This window comes from Sinocyclocheilus grahami, unplaced genomic scaffold (assembly GCF_001515645.1).
Source record: "Sinocyclocheilus grahami isolate Dianchi unplaced genomic scaffold, SAMN03320097.WGS_v1.1 scaffold419.1, whole genome shotgun sequence".
Lineage (NCBI taxonomy): Eukaryota > Metazoa > Chordata > Actinopteri > Cypriniformes > Cyprinidae > Sinocyclocheilus > Sinocyclocheilus grahami.
In genome coordinates this window covers 1,692,911-1,704,198 of record NW_015505598.1, presented here as the reverse complement: position 1 = coordinate 1,704,198, position 11,288 = coordinate 1,692,911, and the positions used below count along the sequence as shown (strand labels likewise).

Here is an 11,288-nt window from a genome sequence, read left to right as displayed (position 1 = left end):
TTAGTCTGTCTCTTTAAAGACTTTGACATAATTTTATATTGAGTAACAATCTATTCCTCTGCATTATCCACAACCCACAAGCGCACGTTCGGCTGTGCCATTATACATACTTGACCGCTCAAGTCTGTAATACGGTAACCATTTAGAGTGGGTCCATTTAGGGTTCAGATTAACTTTAAGTAAATCATGAGATTACGTAATACTGCTGACAAGATCCAACTGAGATCTAAATATCAGACCTTGTATATAATACTTAATATCTCCAATTACACATTTGATACAATAGAATCTTCTCAAAGATCCATAAAACACATTTAGAGAATAAAAATGTGGAGAGATTTTCTTTTGGGCGGGTCAAGGATTTCTTATGTACCCTGGTGAGAAAAAAAAGTGGTGTGGAAAGTGGATTTATAGTGCTTCTTTGCCTGGTTTGTGAACTGCTATACTCAGCCAGCTGTTTTGAGACACACTCTGTTAACTGTATACAATACTGACTTCAACAAAGCGGTAGAGTTCATACTGAGATTTGTGTAATTCAAGACTCTTAGTATAAATATCACATGACGTGAGTGTATGGTTATTGTCATAGCACATTGTTTCAAAGAATATTCCAGTGTTCCGTCTTGATGAAAATATATTCAAGTCAAATAAATAAAACAGAAAATTATGTATGGTTAATTTACAACTTCAACTGGAGAGAGTAAACTTACAGTATTGCTATCACAAGGGTAAATAGACGTCATGTCTTGTGTGATATTCACTTTGCGGGGATGAAATGCCTCGGTTTTGTCCTCCCCTCAGGGCCGGTTAATTGTAGTTATTGAGTTGCGTTAGTGCCAGCTGCAACAGGAATTACATCAAAAATAAATAAATGCTCATAGCCCGTAAAAGATTTGCCGGTCCGTCCACACTACCTAAACAGGATGCCGAACAACAATTCCTCACTTTGTTTGACTTAATTTAGTATTGTGCAGCTTTCTTCCCAACAGATAGATTAAATTGCTGCGAGTGTTGCCATTTTTCCCAGCCTTTATAAATCAGGCTTTTATTTGGTCAGTCCCATTGTTTTCATCTTGACTGAGCGCCATTGAGGGCTGTTTTAAATGATACACATTGGTTACGAAGTGGTTCATACAGGCACACTGCTCTTAGGATAAATCCAAGCAATAGGCTGCTTTAATTGGTGTATTAGAGCAAGTTTTAGGCAGGTTACTGTCTCACTTTCACTCCATTTCGCCTCTTTGAAGTCTGTCTTTCATCTCACTGCTCTCCCCTGATGTTGCTTGTCTTTTGTCTGATGATGTGCGCACATTTCTCTTTCGCGGCACTTAATATATAACAAAGGCAAACCTTTAGAGAGCTACCTTATCTTTGTGTTCTCTCGCTCTCCTCACCTCCTTTCAAGACCGCTTCGGAGTTTGATTCAACATTCATTGACATTTTCTCAAACACACTACCTCTCTCTGTCTCTCTTATGGGCGCGGAGACATATTTAATATGTCATCTTCAGTGGAGACGGCGAACTTTCCGTGCTTCAGATTTAACAATAAAACAACTCAAGTGTAGATATGGTGCTTCTGTAATGGGCAGAAGCACTGTTGGCCTGCTCGGCTCTACGATAAAAGCCGGAAGCCTGAAGACTGTTCAGCATTAACTGTCTGGCAGGTTGAACAGTGGTAAATTTAGCAACAGGTCATGAAGCTCAGATATACAGCATCGAGAGCTCAAGGGATGAGCCTGACCCTCAAAATGCTGCTTTACTGCTCTCATCGTCAATGCAGGGTTAACTGCTTGAAGTTTACAGGGGTGCAGATGGCTCTCACTAGCATTTCTAGGCTGGGATACAGTTTGTGTGAACCTCCCACTCTGGTGAGTCACACTTGTACATCTTAAAAATCATTTCAGAACGGAGAGAGAGAAGAGGGAACGAGATGAAGGAGAGGAAGACGCACTAGGAATGTGGAGCCGGTGTGACTCTGTGCTGGTGTGAAGCCTGTTGACTGAAGAGAGTGTGGGAAAAAAATGATTGCTCTCTCCATCATTAATCTGAAAAGTACTTCAGTGCTCCCGTCCTGTTGTCTCCTTGAGTACTTGCAGATTGATAAGGCTTAACTGAGAGACTATCCATTGCTTTCCAAATGTAAATTAGACATGATACTATATCCTTGGGTCAAAGAATCATTGAATCTCTTAAAAGCATATGGTAAATTAAATTTACTGTCATTTTTACAGCACTGTAAAACAGTAATTACAATAAACAAACTGTCATTCTCTGGATTTCTGTGGTGAAATTGGCCGTTAAATGACTGTGATTAGCAGTTGTGCTGACTAGCTGTGACTACAGTATAATCTCTTGTATTTTTTACAGATTAAGTGTGTGACTTCCGCAGGCAGAATAAATGATGCTGTTGCATTTTCACTGCTTGCTGCTTTTTGCTGCTGTTGTTTTTGGTGGTCACTTTTGTTTTGTAATGTTTTGGGTTTATCTTTTCATGTGAAAATTAATTGTTTGTTGTCACTATTGCCGTGTTTTGTGTGATGAGTGTCGATATGTGCTTTCAAGACTGTCAATCTAAAGAAAAAAAGATGCACTTATATTTTAGAAGCATATCTTTTCATGTGAAAATTAATTGTTTGTTGTCACTATTGCCGTGTTTTGTGTGATGAGTGTCGATGTGTGCTTTTAAGACTGTCAATCTAAAGAAAAAAAGATGCACTTATATTTTAGAAGCATTTTTGGTAGCTCTTCTAAACTGTTGTGGAGGATAGTCTGTTGATAATCAAAATGTTATAACATCATTTGTTCTCCAAATTTAGAGCATAGTATCAACAAATGGATTCACTTGAAACACTTTTGCACAAACTGGAAGAGACTTGACTTAACTTGAATCCCCAACCAAACTGAACACAAACCTTCATAATCATTAAACAAATATTTTCAATAAAACATAAGCATTAAATAGAACCAAATCTGTTTTACCATCATGCATCTGCAACACACAACACATTAGAGCTTTACTAGTGTGTGTGTGTGTGTGTGTGCGTGTGTGCGTGTGTGCGTGAGAGTGTGTGTGTGTGAGAGTGTGTGCGTGTGTGCATGTTTATGTGGTTTATGAGGACACAAATTTGTATAATAACATGGGTATGACATAGGTATTACAACGAGAAGGTGATTTATGAGGATATTTTCAGTGTCCCCGTAATTCAAAAGGCTTATAAATAATTCAGAATTAGTTTTTTTGAAAATCTAAAAATGCAGAAAGTCTCCTGTGAGGGGTAGGTTTAGGGGTAGGGTTGGTGTAGGGCAATAGAATATACGGTCTGTACAGTATAAAAACCATTACGCCTATGGAGAGTCCCCATAAACCATAAAAACAAACCTGTGTGTGTGTTGCTTTGGAGCAAAGCCATGCTCTTGCCATTGTTAGCACATTCTCTAACAATTGAGCCAGAGGAAAAGTCATGTTAAACTCATCCGATAAGTCCCTATGCTTGCCTAAGCATACCAAATTAAATTTTTCATGTAGTGGTTAATGGGTTTTTCCCTATTGTGGGATCCTACAAAGAAAGGAAATCTCCTTATTTTTGTTATTATAAAGTCATTTATGGTGTTATGAGAGAAAGCAGCCTGATTTGTCTGCAAAATTCTGAAAACAGCATTCTCTTTAAAAATAAACAAATGCATTGATTTGACCCCCATCGGTTCTTTAACCTCTATCTCACCCCAGAAGTTCAGTGTTAGTCCTCCATTAGTCACACTCATTTTACATTCCCTTGCTGTAAATTCTGCAATAAACATTCAAGGCCGGACAGTAGCTGGAAGAATTCATATCGTAATATAATAACATACACTCTTAAAAATAAAAGTGCTTCACGATGCCACAGAAGAACCTTTATGTCTAAATGGTTCCATTAAGAAACCGTAACATCTGAAGAACCTTTCTGTTTCACAAAAGCTTCTTTGTGGCGAAATTAGGTTCTTCAGATTATACAAAGGTAAGAAAGAGATGGTTCCAAAAATGGTTCTTCTATGGCATCGCTGTTAAGCGCCTTTATTTTTAAGAGTGTAGGCCTACAGTATTTTCAGAATAGGTTGCTATTGTAATTCATTGTGTTCAAATCTGCTATTTGTTATAGTGCAGCTTGCAGTCGAGGTCTCTAATTTGTCAGATCGCTTTTCTAGCTCTAGATCAAGGTCATGCTGTTTACAGGAGTGACTCTCACTTAGCCTACTCAGAAAATTGAAGAAAAAGTATATGTTTATATCCAAATCTGCTGGTAAATGTATCCGATTTGAGGTGAATCGCTCGTTTTTAATACCCACCTTTCGTCCTCTGTACAGCAATCCCTCATTCACAAGTTTGTCTCAACTAAGCATAAGAGGAATCAATAATTCAATAGCACTGGCGTCCGAGTGCAGCCCTGGGCTGGATACACAAGCCCTCTTTATACCGCGCCTTTGTTAAAGCAGTATTAATTAATAGGCCAAAACATTGTACTTTGTATCCAGACAGTAATCTGACCAGACAGGTTATTCGCGATAGGAGATGCCATTTGGTATTTATCAGATTCTCAAGAGAACCGCTTCAGTTCTCGATATGCGGGCTGATGAAGCTTCAGAAGAATGCAAGCGATGCACCATATATATATATATAGATATAGGTCTATATATATGTGTGTGTATATGTAATTTCGATTCCGTAAAAATTGTTAGCAAATATTTTTATTCTTGATTATTCATTTATGTAAACAAAAATATCTCATATGAAAATATTTATTCAATTTTTTTCTTTTTTCTAAAGTGTTGTTTTGAATTGTCACTGCAGAAGAAGCGCTTGCTATGAAGCTCAGTCCCAGCGGCAGTCTCCATATGTTTCCAACATATATATATATATATATATGACAAACGTTGCATAATGCGTAACATACACAACAGAATCATCCAAACCAAACAGAAACGGGTCGACTTTTAATTAGGCCTATTTACAGTGCATAATTTCAGACATTAAATTATAAGACACCGCCAGCGCCAGAGCAATTCTTAAAGAATAAAGTGCACATGAAGCACTCTGTTTGAACGCTCCCATCACATGCACCTATTTCCCAAAAAGAACAATTAAATAATACGAGCTGCGTATACCACGACACAGATGCTACAGCCTTTTTGTTTTTTTTTTACATTTATTTTATGAATCGAAAACACGCTGTTGAGGTGAGCTCACGTTTCACAGTCATGATAAAATCATAGATATCATAAAAATGAGTGCCCGCAGTCGATGTCCTTTTATAACCCTCATAAAACATGAACATTACATTGAGATTCACATGGTTGTACACAAGATGAAGGAACAAGAACTAAAAGAAATAGCAAAGAAAATCCAGAGTGCTCCCAAAATGCCTTGATGAAGCATAAAACAACCAAAGTATTTTTGTTGTTGTTGTTGTTGTTATTAACATAGGTATTTTACAGGTGCCCGTACCATATCAATATTAGTGTATTACCTGAATTTGATTTTTACACCGAGAATAAAAGCCTGATGTGTGTTAGTGTGAAGTGTGCATCTGATGGATCTCCGTTGAATAATCACCTGATGTTGGATTATATTCACAATACACTCATTAATAGGCAAATGGATGATCATCGTTTCGTTTAATGCTCATTTATTTTGTTTCAGAACTCAAAGAGCATAAACTGAAATCGTGTTTAATCACTGCGGTTTTCATGTTTGGCAACAAAAGTGGTTTCTGTAATATTTCACAAATATCCACAGAGAAACTTTGTTTCAGATAAAACGAGGCCAGCCTCTTTATTTTCATGAATTACTAATAACGCATTAAAGCAGAAACGTTCGCGTTGTTGTCACACAAACAGCCGAACAATGGTCCCAGCTGCTTTATATCATCAGCTTCAGCTTCTTGTCTTCTGCAAAAGTTCACTAAAAGTTCAACTCTTATTTGTATTTTTCTGGTAGTTCATTCAAACGTTTTGTAGCTGTCCCTCCATCCGCGAAAAGATCCACGCAAAGTTTGTCCACTTCACAGTTTGTGTTCTCATAAATAGCCTCTCCTTTTTCTCTCGCGTGCCCTTCTCGGGAAAACATAAATAATGTGTTTGTTTGTCTGCCTCGCGTCGCGTGCGGTGCTCAGTGACGTCACAGCCCCAGCGCCGCCGCGTGCTTTTTCGCCTTCAGTCTCAGATCCGCGATGCTCGAGTTTTTGTTGGTGCTTTTTGCCGCGGCTGCCGCCGCCACCACCGAGGCTGCCGAGGCGGATTCCGCCGCGAGCGTCGCCAGGGGCAGCCCGAACGGCGGGCCGGGAAACATCATGTAGGGCGCGTGCGCCGCCAGGTGTGAGTGCAGGTGATGGTGCGCGTGGGCCACGGCGCTGTCCAGCTGCAGCTGCGCCTGCACCTGAAAGGAGAAGGGCGGCACGTTGCAATGACTATCCTATGGACGCACGGGTGGGAAGAGAGGGGGAGAAACACATTAACTTAAGAGAGACTATGCAGAGCTGTTACTGGGCACTGGATCAATTGCATTTATCATCATAGCTAAAAATAATAATAATAATAATGCATTCGGACACCTGCATTCCGGTGTGGAATGAGCACGAAAAATTCACAAATCTCAACTCGTCTATGCAATAGCCTAGCAGTTATATTCTTCGTCAAAATGTATCACTTATGTCATTGCAAGAACAAAAGGAGGGAAATCTGAGTGTGGATTCATAGAAATGGAAATAGGACGCCTCTGCATTGTAACTTGCCTGCTGGAATGGCATGCGCAGAGCTCCCACGTTGACATATGGAGCGACACGACACGCTTCGAACTGGCTCGCCGCTCCGATGAGAACTCCTGAAAACAATGCTGACATTGAGTTTTTATCTGTGTGTGCTCGAAAACTAGACACTGCATGAATTGCAACATTTCTGCACAAAAAAAGATACACCGGATACACCGTTTAGTAGCTAAAGGATGTTTTATTCTGTAGGCCTGCGTGTTGTAGATAAATGTGCCGTCTACAAATATCCGATGATTTATCAGCAAAAACAATAAGGTTTTAATAATACAGAAAACCATATCAATCACTAATTTATAAAGCCTATAGTTTGTAAATCATTCAAATGCATGTGAATCTTTGAATCCAACGCACCTTTATGCAGCTGGTTTTCCTGCTTTCTGCATTTGGCCCGTCGGTTCTGAAACCAAACCTGAAAACACAAGACATTGATTGACAGCTGTTGGTGAGGGCATGTGTAAATCCTCCCAAAATGACAACAGTCTCCGCAAAACTATGCATCCCTGAGGACCTCTAAAATATTCATAGCGCTTAACCGCACATTTTAATTATTATATCTCTATAACGAGCGGCGAATTGACGTAAAAAGCGGCCAACTATAACCACAAAACAAACAGATTTGTGCAAATGTTAAACAAACGAATCTTCAAGTCATGCATCTGAAAAAGTGCCATAATATATCGTCTTTCTGCAATGGTTTAATCTATCCAGGGATTAGAGTCCCAGAAGAAGCAAAGTGATCCTCCGACAGCAAATACCCAGCATGGGACAATATGCCTGGGCTTCAATAGCAGGCTAAAATTGCTTATTTCAGAGAGAAAGTCTGTGTTATATTTCTCTGCCATATCGCCTGTGTTATGTGCATTGGAGATTTGGAAATGATTGTGTCTCATGCATCTGTTTTGAATCGCGCGTAGTTCCAGTGCACTGTTTATTCGTTTGGATTCAGCCTAACAACGAGCAAGCGACACTGCATTTGCATGATATTTCTACTGTAAGTGAAAGTGGAAACGCGATAATAAATATATGATAATAAATCCCGATACGTTATGACTTTATCCGGTAAACGGCAGTGTTGTCTTTGAGCCAGCGGTGTGGCCTTGTCTGTGAATGCTGAATATGAAAAGAGCATCAGATCTTTATTTGGGTAAAAATGATAGATAATTTATGTAAATCCGCAGGCCCTGCTTGGGACAATGCCCTTTGGTAAGATCCCAAAGAGAGACGATGGTTTAACTTTTTCCAGGGAGGTCTTTTGAGCCCATTTTTTTTAAAAGGACCAATGTATTCAAAGAGTGAATTTTATATCCCCACCCAAGGAATGAATAGATAAAAGAGAATGAAATAAGATATTGTTTTTTTTCTTCTTCTGATCAATCACACCAGAGCCAATGTCTATGTTGAATGTCATTATTCGGCTCAGTCGCTCGTCTCTTGTTACACATATATTGAGCCTTATTATGTTTCTGTGCAGATGGTCTTCCCCATCCTAAAAAGCACACTACAGATGTTGCCTGCAGGCCAATGCGCGCAAATCAGGGAATCATTTTAGTTCGTTGTTTTGTTCATTATCGCTCAGCTGCGTAATATCACGGTTTTCCCGACAATATCATTCAACGCATACGCTGATATCTAATTTTATTTACCACGCTATGAATGTAAATATTCACATATAACACTAATAATAGCAACGTTAATCTGTGCTGTAAACTTAGTGTTTAGCAGTGGCTAGTTGGCCAGAACAACAATAGGATAGCAGTGCCCATGTAACACTTTTTGTAACACAATCTGTATAGGCCTATACAAATTACAAATCCATTTTCATCTTTAATCTCTTAATTCTTAGGAATTATTTCGGAGACTCTGCATTGCTAATCTTAATGTGTCAATAGTTTAATGAACTGATTAGCCTACCTATATGATATACGCGTCTACATTGCACGTAACCGAATATGTAATTACGTAATAATAGCACGTTAATTATGCAATCACCTATATATAGCCTAAACAATTCATTAATTATTTGCAATTCATCTGCAGTTGCATACAGCCTCTAACGTTCAACATTGCATTCATCGAAAGTGTTTCTCCTCTCGCAAGGGAAACCATAATGCACACAGCATCCAGCACACATGAGGACAGCACATGCATGCCTGACCTGTACCCTGGCCTCCGACAGCCCGAGTCTCTGGCTCAGCTCCTCTCTCATGAAGGCGTCTGGATAGTGCGTTTCATCGAACAGTCTCTCCAGCTCATTCAGCTGCTCAAGGGTAAAGTTAGTCCGACTCCTTCTCTGCTTGATTTTAGTCTGCGTCTCATCCTCCAGCGGCTTACAATCCTCTTTGCGTTCTTTCATATCTGTGTTACCTGAAAACGGAGCGGAAAACAGGAATGAACGCTTCGTCCAGTGATGAGAACGGAGGGCAGTGTGTGCCCACTGATGTCGGTCACGGATGTTTTGTCCTACACAGAGCTCTTTAATTATTTACACACTATACATATGCATGGAGAGTCTCTCTGAACCGGATGCTTATGGCAGGAATATTATCCCATTGCAGGCGAAATTAACAACCTGGCAAAACGGCTCGATGTTAAGAAAATGAAATCAGCACAGACACCAATTAACGCAGCTGAATGAAAATTAAAATAATTAACCTGCATTAAATACAATAGCCTGTGTGTTAGATGTTTAGTGCTTCTCAAGCAAAAATAATAGGCTACGTCTAATCGAAATGGTCAGCAGTTCACATTATTATTATTACTGTTATTAATATTATAGCTGTTGATCTCATTATATTATTTTAAATCTCAGACTTCAAACAGGCTGATTGAAATATAGGCCTTCAGCTTTGTTTGTAAAATGCGTGCTGATTTATAATACACTGGCACATTCTTTGTTTGTTTGATTTCTACATTATTTTTTCTGCTAATAGCCTAGCCTGTGAAGCCCTTCATCTACCTGCGGATTTGATTTCTACCGATGGTTATCTCGTGGATAATCTAAATCTTTCAAAAACATTTTTTTTAAATAAAATATATAGGCCCGCAACTACTGTCCTACAAAAAAAAACAAAAAAACAGCCACACTGTTACAGCGCTCGATTGTATCACTTAACTTTTGATAGATTCTTTTGTTTTCAGGCTGCTGCATAACAGCGATGACTGTCAAATTACTATAGTGTGATTATTACGTTTCGAGTAACCTGAACGAAATTAACGTGACTTTAAAATAGGCCTATAATAAAAAACGAAAAACATCGAAAGCGAAGAAGTTCTAAAACTTAAATTACAGACAGCAAACAGGCCTCTGAAGAAGAAACAGCGCGATGGAATACTTTTCGTAAATATGCCGGGTTAGAGAAACGAAGGAAACACTCACCGTCTGTGAGTTTGGGGCTGATGGAGTCTCTGGTTCTCTCCGACGCGAGCATGTCCGCTTCTCTGGCCGGCGATGAGCGCACGCCGCCCCGCGTGATGCTGCTCAGCTCCTCGCGAACCGGTTCCACCGACAGACTCTCCCTGTTCCTCGCCGAGCCGGTCTCCAGCACCTCCCGGTACGTGATCACCTCCTTCTTTTCCTTCACCTTCTGATCAAAAGATTTGGAGACAAACGCGGTAAGTTCTTCCATCACTGCGCCCAAGAAGAAGAAGAAGAACCAATGCAATCTTCTCTTTAGATCCTCAGCAGTCTACCATAACACATCAACATCGGCCTGAATGCGAGATGATGTGTCGAGATCTTTGACAATTCCTCTTGTTGCGGAGTGTGCGCACTTGCTGCCGATCCACTACTGAAGTCACACTATTTATACTTGGCGAAGCGTCTGCCCCTTGATCCGCGCGCGTTACCACGAGCCCCCTTCCCATAGAGGCGGGCTGGGCTGGGGTTGGGTGGGGTGCAGGGGGAACCTAATCTGTCCTTCAGATCCACATCACCCTTCCATGCTCGCTATTGGCCAAGATTGACAAGAGGAGCAAATTAATGTCATTAAGCTAGACTGGTTAGCGTTTGGAAACACCAGGGATCTTGGTGATGATGATGATGAAGATGATGCTGGGATGAGGCCAAAACTGCAGAAAAGGGCATCTTATACACTGTTTGATCAGAGCTGAAAGACGAGAGAGCGCGCGATAGAAGAGCAGAGAGAAAGATGCACTTTGTGATCATGGATGTGACACATGCAGTAACAGCATCATTAAGAATTTAATTTCGACCCACAGTTCTTTTGTAGACGAGAAATAAAAACTGAATCCTCACAGAAAACAGCTGTAAAGGCTTGTTTTATCGCGGGCTAATTTTTTATTTTATTTTTTTTTACAGTAGCCTATATATTTATTAGAGAGTGAGAATGTGTTTTACATAAGTGTAGCGTCTAGTTATAAATGTAATGAGAATATGAAGAACGAAACTACCAATCTGAACAATTTAGTCAAAGTGCATCTTCAGGGTTGCCTATATTATAACAGCCGCAAAAACAGCTTCGTAGAGC

At 39.9% G+C, this 11,288-nt stretch overlaps 1 protein-coding gene across 3 annotated transcripts; it reads right to left on the bottom strand.

Annotated features, from left to right (window-relative positions):
- Positions 1-5,212: 5,212 nt before the first annotated feature.
- On the bottom strand, positions 5,213-10,564 carry shox2 (shox homeobox 2). 3 transcript variants are annotated; one of them, XM_016232858.1, is made up of 5 exons: positions 10,178-10,564; positions 8,957-9,165; positions 7,153-7,210; positions 6,766-6,854; positions 5,213-6,446 (listed from the first exon to the last, which is right to left on the bottom strand). In XM_016232858.1, the coding sequence occupies exons 1-5, from the start codon at positions 10,425-10,427 to the stop codon at positions 6,153-6,155; spliced, it is 900 nt and encodes a 299-aa protein (XP_016088344.1). In that variant the 5' UTR covers positions 10,428-10,564; the 3' UTR covers positions 5,213-6,152. The 3 variants fall into 3 exon arrangements, with proteins under 3 accessions (XP_016088344.1, XP_016088347.1, XP_016088346.1); XM_016232861.1 differs by having other exon boundaries at positions 5,213-6,410; XM_016232860.1 differs by having other exon boundaries at positions 8,963-9,165.
- Between the last annotated feature and the right edge of the window lie 724 nt (positions 10,565-11,288).

Excerpts from the sequence above, each read along its gene's own strand:
- shox2 (XM_016232858.1), bottom strand. The coding sequence starts at position 10,427 with ATGGAAGAACTTACCGCGTTTGTCTCCAAATCTTTTGATCAGAAGGTG. Across the intron at positions 9,166-10,177 it reads CAGCCCCAAACTCACAGACG|GTAACACAGATATGAAAGAA; the intron begins GTGAGTGTTTCC and ends CTCCGTTTTCAG. Across the intron at positions 6,447-6,765 it reads TGCGCATGCCATTCCAGCAG|GATAGTCATTGCAACGTGCC; the intron begins GCAAGTTACAAT and ends GTGCGTCCATAG.